An 18,867-nucleotide genomic window follows, 5' to 3' on the forward strand; every position below is an offset into this window, starting at 1 on the left:
AAATTAGTAAGTAACGCAGCATGAAAGTGATACAAACTATCATGAACAAATTAATAGCCTAATACAAAATTATTATAAATAAAATCAAATTTAGATTCAAAATTAACTTTTCAATGGTAGCGTGAACACTTTATAAATGTGGATTATTCTCTTTACAGCACAATAGTTAAGTCGAAGCAAATCAAGAGCAAATATTATATTAGATTATATATTAAAATTGTGATTTACTGTGGGCAATTATAACATCTAAAAATATAAAAAAAAAAGATTTAAGATAAATAAAAAATAGATTTAAGATAAATAAAAAATAGATTTAAGTTTAAAATATTTAATGAATATTAAAATTAAAACAAAAGTTTTGGGCTAATAGAATCTGTTCGGTCTTTTTAATGTCCTAAATAAAAATTTAGGACTTTAATTAGTTAATTAGTCCTAAAAATTTAATAATATAAATATTTTGATATTTTTTATTTTTACCAATACTTATAATTTTATAATTCAAATTTTATAATTTATTTACTGGTAATTTAAAAAAATAAAAATTAAATTAAAAATTAAAATGGGGAAATGGGTAGGGGATGGGGATTCCACCTCATCCATGTCCCCTCCCCGAATAAGAAATTGGGTAAAAAAATTTCTCCGTCCCTTCTCCGAATAAGAAATTGGGTATGAAATTATCCTCATACCCTCCTCGAATGGGGAAAATTCCCGAGGGTACCCGTCCCCGTGGGAATTTTTGCAATCCCTAGCCACAAGTAATGTGATGGTAAACTTTGTTGCCACTAGTAGTATACGAATCTCGTAAGATTGATAATCATTCTTAGGTAGCTAGTGTCAAAATCAAATTATGAGAGAATTATAATTTATATATCATATACTATATCGATTAAGATAGAAACTATGTATAAATACTAATTAGTTTAAATGGTAAAATCTTTTAAATGAAAATAAGAGATTTGAGGTTATATGTATCTCAATATTACGTAAGAGTAACATTACTCTTTTTTTTAATTTATATATAATTTTTAAGATGGTACGGGATTGGAGTGCAAAATAATATTTTTAGTCCTCAATCTCCACTAAACTTCAAATCGGATAAGAAAATTGTTGCAACCGATTGCCCCTTGTTTTGCCAAATCCACGTGGGGTCAAATGAGTAGGGGTTGCAATAATTATAAAATAATCACGACAGTCGACAATCCACGCCCTTCCGGAAGAGCATTTTCGAGGTTTCATATAAAACCCAAGTCCAAAAGGTAGAGGCCTTTGTTTTGCCGCTCCATTGAGCCGAAGTCTCGCCATGGAAGCAACTCTGCTTAGCTCCCATCACTTCACTCCTCAACTCTTCACGACAACACCCGTAAAACTCGGAGGTATGCTCGCCGTAAATTCACTTCATGAGAAAACGTAGGAAAAATAGAACGGGTCAGAAACCATACGCATATGAAAGTAATTTATTTATAAAGGCCTTTTCCTTCGTACATATAATTTTACTTTCCAATTGCTTGAATATTTGATAGTCACAAACGTCCGCCTGCTTAACCCACTTCTATAATTGTGCATTCATTGTACACCTTCGCTCTATAGTAATATTCACTTAACAAAATTTTCTTGAATCGATTATATACGGTAGGTGTTTTGAACTTGAATGTTCTAATGTCAGCTATTGTGCAAATGACAATCAGGCGGACATGTACTCGCTGATAACCGATTTTGTCATCCATTATGTACCAAGACCTTTGTTTCGGTCAGGTTGAGTTTATTGGATTCCAAAAGAAGGCAAGTTCCGTTGCTAAATAGGCCTTTTCTTTCAAGGGCAAACAAACGGTATTCTGTCTATTCTTCTGACCAACTTCGAAGTGACTACGTGAATGTTGAGGCATCATCTGCACTGTCGGTAAACCTTGAAGCTGTTCCACCCAGATTGGATGATGAGGTAGATAGTCAAGGTTTGCGTGATGTCACTGACAATGAGACTTTCAGGTCAAAACCTAAGATGTATAAAAACAGGTTCCTGAATTTTATACGACTAAGCTCTGTCCTTAATAATGCTGCGGAATCATTTTTTAAGAGTGAGATACGGCGGAGGTTATTTGTGACTGCTGTACTGATTGTTATAAGTCGCATTGGGTATTTCATTCCTCTTCCTGGATTTGATAGAAGGTTGATACCTCAAGATTACCTTAGCTTTGTTTCAGGATCTGTTGGTAAGAAATTTACGTTAATTTACTCTTGTTCTCTATAAATGGAGTATTTTATATGCTTTGTTTTCCATTGTTTTTCAGTTTGCCACTAGTTATAATGTTTTCGTCCAAACATACCTTTGGTAATTCATGTCAGTTTTGGCAGATGAACTCGGTGATTTTGGAGCAGAGCTCAAACTATCCTTTTTTCAGCTCGGAATAAGCCCCCAGATAGTAGCATCAATTCTAATGCAGGTTCATAGCTTGTCTCTTCAACTATCTTGGATACTCTTTACTTGTGTGATTAATTAATTTTTCTTTCCATTTTCATTTAATATTATTGATAAATAGTTTTTAATGAATATCATGTGTAGTTTATTTGGCTCTAAATAAGTGTTTTGGGTTTGTGTTGTTGTAATTTGGGAGCTGGTAAATGTTTGCTGATCATCAATTTGGTACTAGTTAAATATGCAGGAGGGAAGAGAATCTTTTTATTTGTTATTAGAGAGTTGCATTTGAAACTTTTGCCAATAATATTTTATGGTACCGATAGATGTATCACAATTTGTGGTGCATAATTAGCTGATAATAGAGGCTTTTGGACATTGGTGGTAGATGGCTATTTACAAAAGATATGAACCGATCAATGAATATCCTTTTCCTTTTTTTTTTTTTTTGGGTGCTGTTTCTGCAATGTTTACTTGCATGGGAGATTGAGACAGAACACTGAATTTTCTTTCTCCCCCAGAATGGCATTTGCTAACAATTATGAGGTTAACTTTACGAACTGAATGTACAGGTGCTCTGTCATATTGTTCCATCCTTGGTACAGCTGAGAAAGGAAGGCTTAGATGGACACGAGAAGATTAAGAGTTATATGTGTGTCTAGTTATTCATCTCAAGCAGTGAGACGAGTCTTTGCTACATAATTCTTGGGGATTATTATTTTCAATCAACACATTTAGGAAGTCAGTGATCTTATAGGTGTTTCTTTTCAGATGGTGGATTTCACTTGGGTTTGCAATACTTGAAGCTGTCATAGTTGCTTGTTATTCACTTCCGTACTCAATATATGCTGCCAGTCACAGGTAACTTAGCAAAAAGTATATTGCTTCAAGAATATGCATTGATTTTTAATATCTCATGAGTAATTGAAATGGAGTTCAGATTCCTGTAAAATCTGAAATTAAAAAAGATCAAATAATGTATTTGTCATTTTTTTTCTTCTTAAATTTAATGTTGGGATAATCTTTTTCTATTGCTTTATCGGCTTGCCTTTGCTTTAAATGTTGGCCTATGTTCATGTTCAGTATAAGGAAACACGCGTATCTTCCTTCCTTTTCTCTTTTTCTTCTTTTGGTTTACAAGCTGATGAGACTGGCAATGTTTTCACTTTTCACCTGAATGATTTTTTGTTGAATAGGCTTCAATGTAATCATAATTTCTTTAATGGCTTTTGCAGTGTCAAGCATGTAATGGTGACTGCCTTCCTGTTGGTTTGTGGTGCAATGACAATGTCATGGATTTGTGATACGATATCAGAATCTGGATTTGGTATTTTCTTGATATGTTTGATTTCCATTTCTTTGTCTTGCTTGCTTAGTTATATGTTTATTTCGCTATATATAGGGATAAACACCTAATTTTTGTGACAAGTCTCTGGAAGCAAAGTCCATAGAGAGCTGTTGAATCTCTTTTATAGGTTTTTGGTTAGATTTAAAAATGCCAATGAGAATTTAGCTTCTATATTTACTCATCTATGTTTGAGATATTCTTTTGGATCCACCTACACTGAAAGAAAGGTATTGTGACTAGAAGATTTCAAAAGAGATGGTTTAAATCCAATAGCATCACTTGGACAGGTGTAACCAGAGGCAATAGAATTGGATTTTAATTTGATTTATTATGATATGAGAAGATAAAATCTAATGATAAGTTTTAGCAATCGAATGTGCAGCCAAACACTGAAAAATGTTTGATTTGTGTTGGCAATAGGTGGATTGAGAACTCCGCTGGAGTAACTATGAATTTTATGGTGCTTATATGTTAGACCAATAAAAACTTATTAGGCGCAAATATAAAAGGGCAGGGGTAGTTTAGTAATTTTACTTATTAACTAATTAGGGTTCAGGTATAAATAAGAGGTTAAGGAGTTATTTAGGGTTTATGCTGAGTTTTGTCAAGTATTAGGAGTAATTAAGAGTTTTGGGAGAGATTGACCTACCTCTTGAATTGTAGGTCATGATTGTTCTTTCTTTTGATTCAATTAATAAAAATCAGCTCTAATTGAGCCCTAAGCCCTATCAAACCAGGAAGCTTTGAATTTTTGTAACTTTCTCTATACATTCACTTGTGAATTTTTGAAGTTGTTGGCATAGTGTTGTTTAGGTAGAAAAAAATTATCTGACCTTTTCGGTTCTGTTTGATCTGATGGTTTTTCTGTTTATAGTCAAATTAACATGCACGTACATACTGTTATCTTATAATTTATGGCATATTTTTCCTTCTTAACTGGTCGTGCATATTTCAGGTCAAGGTTCATCATTGATTATATGTGTGGGAATATTGACGGGTTACACTGAAACATTGTACAAGATGTTGTCTCAGCTGTTAGGTATGTGATTGGAGATGATCTTACTGCTGTTCAAGTTGAGAAAATTTTTCCTTCTCTCTTTAGGTATGTGATAGGAGATGTTGTCTCTTCTTCCTGCATGTCCAGCGCAAAAAAAAAAAAAAATTTGAAATGATATCTAATTATGCTTACTTCTGATTGTTTCATGAAATGACACTTAGTCTTCTGCAAAGTGTAAAAGTGCTTCATTAGGTTCTTATGTCAAGATATACCATCAGGATTGTTATAAACTATGTATTAATTAAAATTTTCACCTATACTTTATCGGATCGGAGCCATGAACTACTCCAGGAAGATATGTACTGCTTTAATGAATCAATTGTTGTTGTGTGAGTGCATATTCAACAGCTTAAATAATTGTAGCATGAAAATTGAATCACTAGCAGCCATGTGTGTGAAGAGTGTTGAACAAAATCATATCTCTACACTAGTATGCCGATAATGATCATATGGAGATAGGAATCATATTAGTTATACAAGGATTTTTCGACCATTGTAATTTTTGTGCTTCTTATTTGATCATATTTCTGCAATTTCAGTATTTTGTAACAATACCAATTTCAAGTTTTTAAATATACTGCAGGAAGTTCTGTGAGATGGTGGCCATTTATGCTTGGACTGTTAGGAGTTTTTACCATTGTTACTATGTGGGCAGTTGTTGTGACTGAAGGTTGCAGGAAAGTAAAACTGCAGTATTATGGATTTAAACTTGCTTCTGCTGCACGGTAATACTATTGTTGCTATAAAGACATACCTATGTCCTTTCTTCTGAGGAAAGCACAGACTTTATAATTTTGTTCAATTCTTTTGTTTTTTATCCTTATTTATTTAACCTCCAAGCAATTGACCAGAAGCTACTCTCTCCCAGTTAGAGGATGATGCAATATATATGCTAGTTGCCTCAATAATCAAGAAATATTTTTATACTAGAAATAACTTTATTTGCCTCAAATGCAATAGCTTCTGTTTGTGAAGCATTAATTTGTACCTGATTGTAACACCTTGCTCCTTGGCAATTTTGTTCTTTTGTTGGTTCTGTTTATTAACAGAGAAGATTCTCCAATTACGGAAGTCGAACCATATATTCCTTTTAATATCAATCCATCAGGAATGCAGCCCGTTCTTACAACAACTTATCTCTTGGCATTTCCTAGTATTCTTGCAAGGTATTGCCTCAAAAACTGACTCAGACATGTATCTGAAAACCATTTGTTCATTTTCCATCTTGAAGATGAAATATGTACTGCATAGTATTTACAGCTATTACTGATTGAGCATAATTTGCAGTATACTTGGTTCACCTTTCTGGCAGCATGTTAAGGAGATATTGAACCCTGAAACTTCTGTTGGTGCACGGCCATGGGTTTACTATACTATTTATGCTTTTTTCGTCTTCTTGTTCAATATATTTGACATTGTAAGTATCTTGTACACCTTACTTTTTACTATAACTCTAGGTGTAAATGATAGCTATTTTGTGGAACACTTTGTTATCATTGTCTTCCCATTCTCGTGCTTTCTTTTATTTCATCTGGCTATCGTTTCTTAATAGCAGCATGTCTAGATACCTAAGTATGTAAAAGGAGTTGATATATTTTCTTAATAGCAGCGGTATGTTCTTCTTTTGATTCTTGATCCTATTATCTAAGATTCCATTTAGAATATGAATGTGTGATCATAGAGAAAACTTCAAAAAAATTATCTCCGATAATAGTAATCAACATGCTTTTGTAGTAGAGTCACTTAATTTGGTAACACAATTATGTTGAATTGATATGCGCATGCAAAAGCATGTGAAACCTTGTTGAGAAATGCCAACAATTCTTATCCTTCCTCTAATCATTTAAATTGTCAGCATCGAATAATGAATTGTTCAGTATGTCTTATGAGGATTGTTGTAAAGCCTAAGCTATCACTGGAGGAAAGAAATTACTTAAAACAATGAAGCTTAACCATAAGCTTTTTTTTCATTGTTCCAGGATTTTTGACTATTTAATGTGTGTGGAAATGTTTTACTTATTAATACAAGATTCTTTGTTTCCTACCCCCCACCAAAAAAAATGTGGAAATGAAAATAAAGTTGAAATGGGAATTATGCATTAAACTGTTAATGCACAATTTAATGCAATAATTCTGAGTTCTTAAGATTGCTATCACTTGCTCTTTTTCGTTTTAGTAGACGTTATTTAATTGGAATTTCTGTGTAGGCCAACTTGCCCAAGGAAATAGCAGATTACTTAAATAAGATGGGAGCCAGAATACCAAATGTAAAACCTGGAAAGGCTACCATTGAATACCTCACAAAGATTCAGGCATCAACACGTTTTTGGGGTAATTTTTCTTATGGCAGTTATTCTAACTCTGTGGTTTAAGCTTATTCCAAGCAGTGCTGAGCATCTTGTTACAGTTTATGTTTGTTTGATGCTTCTCTTTTTATTGTTATATGTGGTGGAAACTTTTCAGGGGGCTTATTATTAAGTATTTTGGCAACTTCATCAACCATACTGGATCACTACTTGCGCCGCATCAATGAGGGATTTTCAATTGGATTTACATCGGTTTTAATTATTGTAAGTTCCACCCTGACCTCTTCCATGAGTTTTTGCATGCTCTCATTTTTTCGATGTTGGCCCTATTGTTCAATGATAATGCTATGCTACCTGGTACTAAAGAAATCAATTGAAGTTGCTGTTCTGTTTGATAAGGACGTATCTTGCAGATTTTCACTCGTAGTTTTTAATTATTGAATCCTTATAAAAGTGAAAAAGGGAATGATTTAGCATGCTCCTCATAACAATTTTATGCTTAGTTTACTACCATAATTTGCTATATGGGAAAATCACTTCATATTATCTATGGCTCTTGAATTGTGTTGGTGCAGGTGGGCTCCATTATTGAACTTAGAAGATCCTATCAAGCATACAACGTTATGCCCAGTTTAAGCAAAGCTCTAAGGCGGTATGGTGTATGATTTTTGAATATGCTATGCACTTTCCTTTTCCCAGGTATGACTTGAATGATCTTATACTTTGGTTTTATTTCCTGCTCTCTGCCAGTTTGCTGGTTAATAACAGGAATTTCTTTTTTGTAGCACCAAAGTGGTCCAAATGAGAACTCTTTATTAATATTGATGGTAGAGTCAATACATTCCAGAGAAAGATCTGATCCACCAGCATTGCTCCCGGTCTAGTATATGGGAACTTGTGGCATTGAGAATAAGGATGATAAATGCTTGACTAGTCATTGGTTTATAGAATCAAAATGCAAGGGTGGGTTCTGAATCTTCATTTTTAACTGAAATTAGCGCCAATGGTTTCTAGAAAGGGATTTACATAAGGCGATCATACTTGGGTTAATAAATAGTAGGGCAAATGGCGATTCAGATTTCATGTGGAAGTGAGATTTGGAGAGTAATTTGAGATGAAGCTCTTTAATGTATAAATATGTGCGCGCAAAATGTTAATTAGCATAACATAGTGAACACAGCTTTTTCAACTTTTTTCATTTTAGTTGCAAGGATTTTGGGAACATTACCAATTTTTAAATTTCATCACATACATTGTAAGGAATATAGTGTGGAATTTTACAAATTTACGCAACATGTGGATATTGCGAGTTACTTGTTAATTTTTCATGTTTTAAGTATATGGTTCTTCAATTTTCATGTAGGTATTACATTATGTTTGGGTTGGAAAAATGAAGACAAAAGAGAGGAGAGGAGAGGAAAGAAATGAGAAATTACAGAAGAATAGATAATTTCATGTCAAATTAAATAATAAAATTTGAATTGATTTTTTTTTACCTTCATTTTCTTTTCCCCTTGGTTTTTTCATTCCTCTACTATTTTCTTTCATTTCTCCCAATTAAACATCAACTTTATATCTAGTCAAATTAATCTTTAAAAATGTTAATTTTGATGTGAAAATATTTTATGTTTGGTTTGAAAGAATAAGTGAAAAAGAGACGATAGGAAAGAAAAGAAATGAGAAGAGAGGAAAGAAAAGAAAAGAAAAGAAAAAGAGATAAAGGAAGAGCGTATAATTTCCTAATAGAATTTAAATTGACTTTCTTTAACCTTCATTTTTTCTTCTTCTCGATTTTTTTCATTTCTCTACTCTTCTTTCATTTCTTCGTATTAAACATGCACTTCATGCCTATTCAAATTAGTCTTTGAAATATTACTTTTGGTATTAGAATTGAAATAAGAAAGAGGAATTTTAGAATATATCAGCGGAATACAATCAATTAATACGTACATGATATGTGTAATTTAATTTAATGCAACTACTATTTATATGATTTTTAAAAAATAAATACACATATAATATTATTTAGTTGTTGTATGATTTTTATTTTTAAAGGAGTTATGGTTTGATTAAAATAATACTTCTGCGTATTTTAGAATTTTTCAATGAGAAGAGGCCAGGCCGATCGTGAAGGCGGGCAGGCCAAGACTGTGGCTTTAACCCCTTTAGCCCAATGCGTCATGTACAATTTTATTTTGCACAAAAACCCTCGTGTTTAGGATTAATTGGGGTTAGCCCCTCCATCCCCCAGCCGCCCAAACCTGAAAGAGTTCAAATATCTTTCTCCTCTGTCCGTGCTTGCCTGTTCTCTAATTTTGGTTAGTTGAGAAGGAAAATTAAAAAAAAAACAAAAAATGGAAGGACAAGGAAGTTCAGAGATGCAATTCACAGAGATAGAGACCAATGCAGGCTCCTTGGACAGCTCTGTCATCTTCCACGTCATCAACGATGTTGCTGGCTTTGTTCTCTACATGCACCAACAAATCCCTTCGTGAGTCTCCTTTCTCCTTCTCCTTCTCCTTCTATAACCAGCCCTATTTATTACTGATGATTTTAGGGTTTCATCTTACGATTTTCTTAGAATTTGTTCATCAAGTAAAAAATGATTTCTTTAATGCTTTTTTTATTTGTAAGGAGATTCGATCAGTCCCATAGAGAAAAATATAATGTTCGATTAAACCGATCGGACACCTACTTTCCACTACCCCAAATGTTCAAGCATCAAGAGTCGTACCTTTGGAACTGTGATTGTTTATGTGCGATTTCCCTGGTTGATACTGCCCAAAGAATTCAATCAATAGCTGTCATGGAGTAATTAAAAGTGGTGATCTGGTTGTATACAATTGACATTGGCTTCTAAATGTTTATGCAGCATTTTGCAGGATATTAGCCTTGAATTTGATGCATTACAAACTGAATTTAAGGAGTTGGTATGTAAGCTTTGACAAGGTAAATTTGCATCAAATAGCTTTTTGGCTTATTTTGGGACCCTAAGAATCATGGTTATAGGATATGGATCTAAGGCCAACATCTCGAAGAATGAATTTGAGCAGAAAGAGAGAGATCAAGCAAGGCATTAGAAGACTGGAGAAGTTGATGAATACAATTTCCAGTCTGCAAACTGCACTCCGGTTACTGATTAGTGAAATTCCAAACATCCAAGAAGTCATTTTTGTTCTTGGAGCTAGTCCATTACGACCTCAGCACATATATCAGTTGTACTTTTCACATGGAAAGTCTGTATCAAGAGGGGAACCTGATTTCACTAAGGGCAAGGCAGCAGAAGGGCTTTCAAGAAAGGTTCAATTGCTGCTATTTATACTTCCATATTAGCTTTAACATCTTTGGACTTATATTGTGTGATATGTATATCTGTCTGTTGAATAGGCCATTCGGACACTGATCTCAAAGGGTGCTGGATCTGACTCCTATCCAGGTAATTAATTGAGCACGAATGTCAATTTTTGTTATCTGTGAGATCTGAAGTTATTATTGACTTTTTTATGAATTGTTTTAGGGCCGACTAAGTTGTTTCTATTGGTTAAAGCTTCCTCTTCTTTGAGTATGCCACTGCATTTTCTTCCAAAACGTGACTTCAGATACAGCAAGAAGGTAATAGTGAGTTAGATGTATATCGTGTATTTTATTATACTTTTGATTGCCTGCAAGAGTTGCTAAAATGGTAAAAAATTGTGAAAATGTTTCTAGATCATCTAAGGGATAGGAGGGGAGCCCGTTGCTATGCTTTAGTTTATTCCTGATATAGATATTCGTTTATTGCATTGTAGGGGAGTCTTATTATAAATAAAATTTATGCCACTTATCACAGACGAAATTTAATTTGGAACAGTGGAGTTAATCATTCGTAATCATTCTACAATAAACAACACATCTTGTTTCGCTTGGTTAATTGCAAAGTTGATAGTAGTTGTAGTTATGGTGTGAAAACCCAGTTTATGCATGCCCGCATGCTGCAGTTTAATGTTTTAAGGATTTGAAGATTTTGATGGTTATACGACTTTTTGAGAAAATTTTTGTTGATGGTAGCCATATCATGGATGGAAAAATCTTTATGTGGACATGCTTGCACTTGTTATGTTGACCATTTGACCTTAACAGCGCCAAGTAACCTTTCCATTTGTTCTACTTCTTGTTGTACAAGTGAATTTCTCAATATATGTTTGTTTTCTCGTTCTACATTCTTGCATATGAATTTTTGAATTGGTGGCTTGGAGAATTTCTATTAATGATTAGGTGCCGAACCTGATATCCAACAGTTGTTACTCACCAGGTTGATTCCCAGAACTTCAAGCATAATAATAGATTATATTATGTTGCACATGGCAGTAAGAAAGTTAATATGCATGGTTAAGTTCCCATGCATCTTTTTTAATGAATAAGATAGGTCTTATAAATGCAATCATCTTGCAGATTGTGCCTTTCAGGCTACGGTTTAAGTGCAAAATGCAAGATAAGGCCATGGATGATTATGCTTCTCAAGCTTGCTCACCAAATCTGAGAGATTATACATCAGATGATCTAATATGGTATGCAAGGTTAAACTTCAAGCATAACTTTGAAATGTCAAGCTGACCAGTGCCAGATAACTCATTTACTAGTACCTCACTCCACCAAACCAAAAAAAAAAAAAAATTTTAAAAAGGAAAATCATTTGGTTCATCCTGCAAATTTTTTTCATGTCAAACATTAAATCATCCACAGGCTGTTCTGATCCTAGAGCTCAAGTCCAAGGACTAAAAGCTGGCCTTTCTGAACATATTTTTCTATTAGTGAATAGTGATTCCCAAATAGTTATAAACCCCTTGAGATTGAGGGCCATTTCTCCGAATATTGGAAAATTTGGCTGTCTATTGAGGTTTCCATATATTGTTTTTTGCATTTCATCATATGTAAACTTGGAAATTCATTGTTTTTTTTTTTAATTTTTAACTTCTCTTTCCTTCCATAATGTCGCAGAACTGAATGGCTGTATCTCATATCATTTTGCAGGTTTCAGTGTCGGCACATTATCAAGGGCATAGCTTTTAAGACACCAGCGGAAGAATGAGAAAATTGTTCTCAGTCCTCACAATGTTGTACAGAAGATCTTTTGTTTGACCGAGTCTGATTAAGTTCATTACTAGGATTTTTAAGCCATTGTATGAAATTTAACCGCACGATGAAATGTGCTGTTTGTAAGCAACGACCTAAAATGATTGTAAACCAGCATTGTGAGGCTAAACACATTGTTCAGTTGTTCTTGATCTCTGAAATTGAAGTATCTTCATTCTGTCTCTTTCTCGTGTAGTTTCACTTGCAAAAGATTCATTGCATTATCTAAAATAGCTGTAAGTAAAATGTACGAGCAGATTAACAATAACCACTGTGAAGGCAGCGATGGAGGCATGGGCTCAGTGATGGGCTTGAACTTTGAATGAAATTGGGTTTAGAGGGGGATATATCTATTTTTCATTTAATTTTATTTAAAAATTTTAAATTAATCTTTATCTGTAAAAATATTCCATCTAACCTCGAATTTATTCTTACTATAATTTTTATCATTTTTCTAAACATCCACCATATAAAAACTTATAAAATCTATTTTGAAAAAGAAATAACCTCTTAAAATTACTATAATTTCTTTATTTTTTTAAAAGATTTTATTTATAATTATCGATTTGTCATAATCATAAAAAAAAAGATTTAACACTTCTTTATCATGTTCTTTTGAGTAATATAAATTAAATTTTTTATATGATTATAAAAGTAAAGTATATAATATTTGAGAAGGGATAATAATTTAAAATTTTAAAAAGACTTAGGATTTAAGGGATTAAATTAGTTAAATTAGATATTAATTTTACGTGAATATACTTAAAACTTAAAAGCTACTTATAAGTTATTTCGTAAAATGATGAAATAAGTATTAGAATAAGGGTACTGGTGAGATAAAACGAGGGTGCCAAATGTGACAAGTCCTGTGTTTAAACGTTCCCCGTTGGTGTAGGTCATTCGTCAAAGAAGGGAAAATCAACTCCCTCCCCGTAGCTGAAAAGTTCAAACTTAACCCCACTGAAAAACCCCCCCGAAGCGTCAAGTGATCAGCTATTCAGCTCCAGTTCCAGTTCCAGTTCAGCGTGTCGAGTCTGAACACCATGATTTTTAAACTAGAAGATGTGACAGTGTATTTCCCATACGACAACATCTACCCGGAACAATACTCGTACATGCTGGAACTCAAACGAGCCCTCGACGCCAAAGGGCACTGCCTCCTCGAGATGCCTACCGGCACCGGCAAGACCATCGCCCTCCTCTCTCTAATTACTAGCTACGTTCTTTCCAAACCGGAGAACCCTGTCAAGCTCATTTACTGCACGCGCACCGTTCACGAGATGGAGAAAACTTTGGCCGAGTTGAAGTTGTTACATAACTACCAGACTCGCCATCTGGGACCCGCCGCCAAGATCCTCGCCATCGGGCTGTCGTCGAGGAAGAATCTTTGTGTCAATTCTAGGGTTTTGGCCGCGGAGAATCGGGATTCCGTTGATGCCGCCTGTAGAAAAAGGACTGCCAGCTGGGTTCGTGCGTTGGCTGCTGAGAACCCTAATATTGAGACCTGTGAGTTCTTTGAGAACTACGAGAAGGCGGCTTCCGCCGCGGTCTTGCCTCCTGGGGTTTATACGTTGCAGGTACTTCATTTGTTGGTGATTTTCTTTATTTTCTTTTTAATTTGGGCATTTACTTAAATTAATTTGATTTGGCTACCGCGAATGATTGAAGGATTTGAGGGCATTTGGTAAGCAACAAGGGTGGTGCCCGTACTTCTTGGCGAGGCACATGGTGCAATTTGCAAATGTGGTGGTTTATAGTTATCAGTACTTGCTTGATCCCAAGGTGGCTGGGATTATATCAAAAGAAATGCAAAAGGAGTCCGTTGTGGTATTTGATGAGGCACATAATATTGATAATGTGTGTATTGAAGCACTTAGTGTTAGTGTGCGGAGACAAACACTGGAAGGGGCCACCAGGAACCTTAGTAGGATAAATCAGGAGATTGAAAGGTAAGATTTCCATTCTTGCTCTCTAGATTTTGCAATAATTCTTAGGGCTATAACTCTTGTTTTCTTTGCTAGACAATCATCCATGCTTAGGGTCAAAATGTAATTTTTTTAAAAAAATTTGGACTGAACAGCCGGAAAAAAAAAAAAAATTTGTGAGACTCAACCCCTACATAATGCGGTCAAAGGCATGGGATTTGTTGCGCCATGTCACAGTTTTCAGCCTTTAAATTTATATTGTGATTCATTAGGAGAAAAGTGATTGGACTCCAGTCTAATGAGTGTTTGGCCTCTAATTTCTTTAAGTGCAATTTCATATGTTTGTTGTTTTCAATTGTTTGTCATGGTAGGAAGGTTTAAGGCTACGGATGCGGGTAGATTACGTGCTGAATACAACCGGCTCGTTGAGGGTTTGGCACTAAGAGGAAACCTACCAAGTATGTGGATTGCTGATGAACTAATGTTTTATTTGGAAAAAAAAAAAAAACAGTGAATTTTTCTTTGATAATCTCTTAAATCTTTCTTTGCTGCATTTCTTTTGTCTATCCAGTTGCAGATGCCTGGCTTTCAAATCCTGCCTTGCCTAGTGATATTCTGAAGGAGGCTGTGCCTGGAAACATTCGCAGAGCTGAGCATTTTCTGCATGTTTTGCGTAGATTGGTCCAATATCTTAGAGGGCGCCTGGAGACTGAAAATGTTGAGAAGGAAGGCCCTGTGAGCTTCGTTGCCTCTATTACTGCACATGCTGGAATTGATCAGAAAACGCTGAGGTTTTGTTACGAACGCCTGCATTCTCTCATGTTGACACTAGAAATAACTGACACGGATGAGTTCTTACATATCCAGACAATTTGTGACTTCGCAACACTTGTGGGAACGTATACTCGTGGGTTTTCAATTATAATTGAACCTTTTGATGAGAGAATGCCACACATTCCTGATCCTGTTCTGCAGGTCGATCTTGTTCTATCTGTCCTAGTACTTTCTTTTCTTGCTTACTCTTTTTTTTTTTTGGGCTTCAAGAAGTAGTGGCTTGTCTTATGTATCCAAAGCCTGACTTAAAGCAATTACATGCCCTGTGTCAAACTGATATGCAAATATGCAAAATCTATAGATACTATGGATCTTCTATTCTTAAGACTATCCATAACTGAGTCTACTTTTCCTAAGCCTCCAAATTATTAGACTTATGAATGATTGCGATGATTCCTTTTTCTTCCATACTGATTTCACTGCCATAACACCCTTTTATCAGGCCATATCAACTGTGTTTTTCCCCCATCTTTGTGATGTTAAGTTTGTTGTCATATTCCACTTTCTGACTCAATATTATGGCTTCTGCTGTAAAAGTGCATATTGGTATCCTGTCATCTATGTTTCACAAACTGTTACTTTTTTATGTTAAAATTTCTATTGATCGTTTTATGTTTAATGTTTGGATTGTAGCTTAGCTGCCATGATGCTTCACTTGCCGTAAAGCCTGTATTTGACCGGTTCCAGTCAGTTGTTATTACATCCGGAACTTTGAGCCCAATTGATCTCTATCCCCGTCTTCTTAATTTCCATCCAGTTGTAAGTCGGAGTTTTAAGATGTCCCTGACAAGAGATTGCATATGTCCAATGGTTCTAACTCGAGGAAGGTATAAGGTTAAATTTAAATGTGCCTCCTTATATTACAGCAAACAAAAAAAATGATCTATACATGAGATATTTGTTATATGGTCTGATTTTTGGTTTGTTATATATTTCATACATTCTGGCTTGTTCTTTCAGTGACCAACTTCCAGTGAGTACCAAATTTGATATGAGAAGTGATCCTGGTGTAGCAAGGAATTACGGAAAGCTCTTGGTAGAGATGGTCTCCATTGTCCCTGATGGGATTGTATGTTTTTTTGTCAGTTACTCGTACATGGATGAAATAATTGCCACTTGGAATGATAGTGGAATCCTAAAGGTAAAAATAATGTTTGTTGTCTCCTTTTAATTTATCTGGGCTTCAACATTTTGGCATCTTTTCTTTGTTTTTCTCTGGTATGACCTGTTATTGTATTCTAACTTGATAATTAATTCATAGTTCAGTTGAAGAATGACATATATTTTCATTCTTGAGAGTGGAACCTGATAGTCTTCTTCTTGCAGGAAATAATGCAGCATAAGCTTGTGTTCATTGAGACGCAGGACGTAGTAGAAACTACATTGGCTCTGGACAACTATCGTAAGGCATGTGACTGTGGTAGAGGTGCAGTTTTTTTCTCTGTTGCCAGGTAACTTTTGAACATATGATATTGAACTTTTCAATAGAGTATATAATGGCTATTTGAAGTTGCTTTTGGCGCAGTTACTGAATGCTTTTTAAGGTAATGATCTTAATGAAGTCGATTTTCTTCGTAGATAGTCTTAAACTGAGAAGAATGCATATTAGCAGAATAATCTTTTCTCTGTCATCAAGATCAAACAATTTTTAAGTAAAAGTTTCTGGTTTCTTGTCAGCTATTGGAAAATGTAATTTTTGTTTGCCACAATTTCTTTTGTTTTATAAATGCGATAACAAATGTCCATTTTCATAGATTTATATGGCATGCTTAAAAACATTGTCATCTTTATGGTTACTTAGACTGCAGCTTCAAAATCAAAAGGAAATTCTTTTTTCCATTCAGTTTTGGCTAACTTGTACGTGAGCATGCTCTGATGAGATGAGAATGAACTTATATCTGTGCAATGCAGGGGAAAAGTAGCTGAAGGTATAGATTTTGACCGGCATTATGGCAGACTAGTCATCATGTTTGGCGTTCCTTTCCAATACACATTAAGCAAGTGAGCTTCGTTGCATAATGCTTATGCTTACATCTTTTTTCTATAAAGATGCTATATTGAAATATAACTGTTCTGCAGTTCTGCTTCGTTTGCCTATTGAAATATAATCTTTTATTTTTCTTTTGTATATGGGTTTGTACGCTCTTTCCTTAGTTCCTTTCAATAATATTTTCTTACAGGAATGAATTGTTTTAAATGAAAAGAAAGGAATTCAATTTTTGTGTAAGTGTCAGAACCCATCACATGTAAGGTGAAATTTATATTTGAATGCAGAATCTTGCTTGCGCGGTTGGAGTATTTACGGGATACATTTCAGATAAAGGAAGGCGATTTTCTAACATTTGATGCCTTGGTATGATTTGTTGATTATTTCATTTCATAGCAACATCATTTGTTTGGGTGGTGGTTGGGTTGGGGGGGGGAGTATGCATTTGTTTGACAATTTGTTCACCTGTTTTTTCTTCCCTACTTGGTCTTTACTGATATTATAAACTTGCTGGTTGGGATTCTACTGAGTTAGAGACAAGCTGCTCAGTGTGTGGGCCGAGTTATCCGTTCAAAGGCTGATTATGGGATGATGATATTTGCTGACAAAAGGTATGTCATCAACCCAGTTTTTGAGTTCCCAAAAATTTCCAAATTTGCTGTTTCATAGTTGAGCTTTGCTTTTTCGTCAGTTGTCTGGAAAATCTAAGAATGTTTACTCTGCTTTTGGCTACTGTTATGTGCTGCACTGCTGCTTGTATTGACCTGAAGCAATAATTTTTGACAATAGAAGCAATCAATTTTAACTAGGTGAATGGAGTTCTAAATAACATTCTCGAACAATAATTTGTTTCTTAATTCACCTCCTTTTGATTGTTAGATACCGTTGACTGCACAATAAAAGGTTGTATCATTGTTTCTTTACTCAATGTATTAAAGAGAGCTAGGCTTTGCATTATTACTTGGGCCCTGAATCTGTATCGTTTGTTGGAATATTATCCTGTTCTGTGAATTTTAGGTTGTGTAAGATGTATTAGGTCCTTGTTACAATTGTTTGAATCTGGTACTTGTATTGCCTTATTAAAAATTATTTGTCAACTTGAATTCTCCAGGTATAGCCGTCATGACAAGCGCTCTAAGTTGCCTGGTTGGATATTGTCACATCTTCGTGATGCACATCTGAATTTGAGCACTGATATGGCCTTGCATATAGCTCGAGAGGTGGGTAATTTTTATTGATAACACTTGGGGGAACTTCATGGTTTCATGGTTCATGCTGATAGAAGGAAATGGACATGCTAAAAGATCTTTGTGCTGTGTTAATGTGTAATGTTTTGCAATCTCCGTAATTGCAGTTTCTGCGGAAAATGGCTCAACCTTATGATAAAGCTGGTAGCATTGGGAGGAAAACACTCTTGTCCCAAGCTGACTTGGAGAAGATGACCAATGATGGCAGCATAAATGAAATGTTGTATTGAGTATTTATGCTGCTTATTTATAGATCTAGTGCAAGTGGTCTGTGCATCAATCTGTTTCTACTGATTTTCATCTGCTGGCAGTAAGGTGGATGGATGATTAATAAGGTTTTAATTTTTGTACATCGGTGATTTGAGTAGTAGCTCCGTGTTAAAGCCTGAGGGACCATTTGATAGGAGTCAACGCCCTGCGGGATTTACAACAAAGGATTTTTTTTCCTTTTTTAAATAGCTGTAGGGCTATCAAAGATTTGTACTCGTATTCAGGCTCTCGCCTTGATCCCACCAGTAGCTTTACTGAAAATGTGTATCAAAATGTGAAGTTTTTGTTCTTAGTGTCTCTTGACTGTTATTTGAGAAAAGGAGATCAATCAATGATTCGATGTTGCGTCAAACTGCTGCCTCTGGAGTCTT

At 34.8% G+C, this 18,867-nt stretch overlaps 3 protein-coding genes across 8 annotated transcripts; all 3 read left to right on the forward strand.

The window, feature by feature from the left end:
- The first annotated feature begins 1,284 nt into the window (after positions 1-1,284).
- Positions 1,285-8,373, forward strand: LOC18047504 (preprotein translocase subunit SCY2, chloroplastic). Of its 3 annotated transcripts, none has more exons than XM_024189615.1 (14): positions 1,285-1,373; positions 1,686-2,207; positions 2,341-2,438; positions 2,983-3,062; positions 3,182-3,271; positions 3,646-3,737; positions 4,714-4,797; positions 5,399-5,540; positions 5,865-5,981; positions 6,103-6,232; positions 7,023-7,146; positions 7,279-7,385; positions 7,697-7,820; positions 7,907-8,373. In XM_024189615.1, the coding sequence occupies exons 1-13, from the start codon at positions 1,301-1,303 to the stop codon at positions 7,784-7,786; spliced, it is 1,749 nt and encodes a 582-aa protein (XP_024045383.1). In that variant the 5' UTR covers positions 1,285-1,300; the 3' UTR covers positions 7,787-7,820; positions 7,907-8,373. The 3 variants fall into 3 exon arrangements, with proteins under 3 accessions (XP_024045383.1, XP_024045384.1, XP_006444087.1); XM_024189616.1 differs by having other exon boundaries at positions 7,915-8,373; XM_006444024.2 differs by having other exon boundaries at positions 2,350-2,438; positions 7,907-8,372.
- Positions 8,374-9,314: 941 nt separating this feature from the next.
- LOC18047505 lies at positions 9,315-12,395 on the forward strand. Of its 2 annotated transcripts, none has more exons than XM_024189019.1 (7): positions 9,315-9,612; positions 9,994-10,051; positions 10,131-10,421; positions 10,509-10,557; positions 10,639-10,733; positions 11,553-11,668; positions 12,132-12,395. In XM_024189019.1, exons 1-7 carry the CDS (start codon positions 9,476-9,478, stop codon positions 12,187-12,189), a joined length of 804 nt encoding a protein of 267 aa, XP_024044787.1. In that variant the 5' UTR covers positions 9,315-9,475; the 3' UTR covers positions 12,190-12,395. The 2 variants fall into 2 exon arrangements, with proteins under 2 accessions (XP_024044787.1, XP_024044788.1); XM_024189020.1 differs by having other exon boundaries at positions 9,454-9,612; positions 10,145-10,421.
- A 679-nt stretch (positions 12,396-13,074) lies between these two features.
- LOC18047506 (general transcription and DNA repair factor IIH helicase subunit XPD) lies at positions 13,075-18,848 on the forward strand. 3 transcript variants are annotated; one of them, XM_006444027.2, is made up of 12 exons: positions 13,075-13,810; positions 13,902-14,182; positions 14,534-14,616; positions 14,730-15,133; positions 15,626-15,819; positions 15,953-16,133; positions 16,319-16,443; positions 16,904-16,993; positions 17,267-17,345; positions 17,514-17,590; positions 18,091-18,199; positions 18,334-18,848. In XM_006444027.2, exons 1-12 carry the CDS (start codon positions 13,277-13,279, stop codon positions 18,454-18,456), a joined length of 2,280 nt encoding a protein of 759 aa, XP_006444090.1. In that variant the 5' UTR covers positions 13,075-13,276; the 3' UTR covers positions 18,457-18,848. The 3 variants fall into 3 exon arrangements, with proteins under 3 accessions (XP_006444090.1, XP_024045497.1, XP_024045498.1); XM_024189729.1 differs by lacking the exons at positions 17,267-17,345; positions 18,334-18,848 and having other exon boundaries at positions 18,091-18,175; XM_024189730.1 differs by lacking the exons at positions 18,091-18,199; positions 18,334-18,848 and having other exon boundaries at positions 16,904-16,989.
- The last annotated feature ends 19 nt before the right edge of the window (positions 18,849-18,867 follow it).

This window comes from Citrus clementina, unplaced genomic scaffold (genome assembly GCF_000493195.1).
Source record: "Citrus clementina cultivar Clemenules unplaced genomic scaffold, Citrus_clementina_v1.0 scaffold_3, whole genome shotgun sequence".
Classification (NCBI taxonomy): Eukaryota; Viridiplantae; Streptophyta; class Magnoliopsida; order Sapindales; family Rutaceae; genus Citrus; species Citrus x clementina.

What these genes read in the sequence shown, in the direction of transcription:
- LOC18047504 (XM_024189615.1), top strand. Translation starts at nt 1,301, where the DNA reads ATGGAAGCAACTCTGCTTAGCTCCCATCACTTCACTCCTCAACTCTTC. An exon ending in TAGCATCAATTCTAATGCAG is followed by an intron (nt 2,439 to 2,982) that starts GTTCATAGCTTG and finishes CTGAATGTACAG; the next exon opens with GTGCTCTGTCATATTGTTCC. An exon ending in TTACATCGGTTTTAATTATT is followed by an intron (nt 7,386 to 7,696) that starts GTAAGTTCCACC and finishes GTGTTGGTGCAG; the next exon opens with GTGGGCTCCATTATTGAACT.
- LOC18047505 (XM_024189019.1), top strand. Translation starts at nt 9,476, where the DNA reads ATGGAAGGACAAGGAAGTTCAGAGATGCAATTCACAGAGATAGAGACC. An exon ending in CAGAAGGGCTTTCAAGAAAG is followed by an intron (nt 10,422 to 10,508) that starts GTTCAATTGCTG and finishes TCTGTTGAATAG; the next exon opens with GCCATTCGGACACTGATCTC. An exon ending in ACTTCAGATACAGCAAGAAG is followed by an intron (nt 10,734 to 11,552) that starts GTAATAGTGAGT and finishes ATCATCTTGCAG; the next exon opens with ATTGTGCCTTTCAGGCTACG.
- LOC18047506 (XM_006444027.2), top strand. Translation starts at nt 13,277, where the DNA reads ATGATTTTTAAACTAGAAGATGTGACAGTGTATTTCCCATACGACAAC. An exon ending in CTGGGGTTTATACGTTGCAG is followed by an intron (nt 13,811 to 13,901) that starts GTACTTCATTTG and finishes GAATGATTGAAG; the next exon opens with GATTTGAGGGCATTTGGTAA. An exon ending in ATGGTTCTAACTCGAGGAAG is followed by an intron (nt 15,820 to 15,952) that starts GTATAAGGTTAA and finishes TTGTTCTTTCAG; the next exon opens with TGACCAACTTCCAGTGAGTA.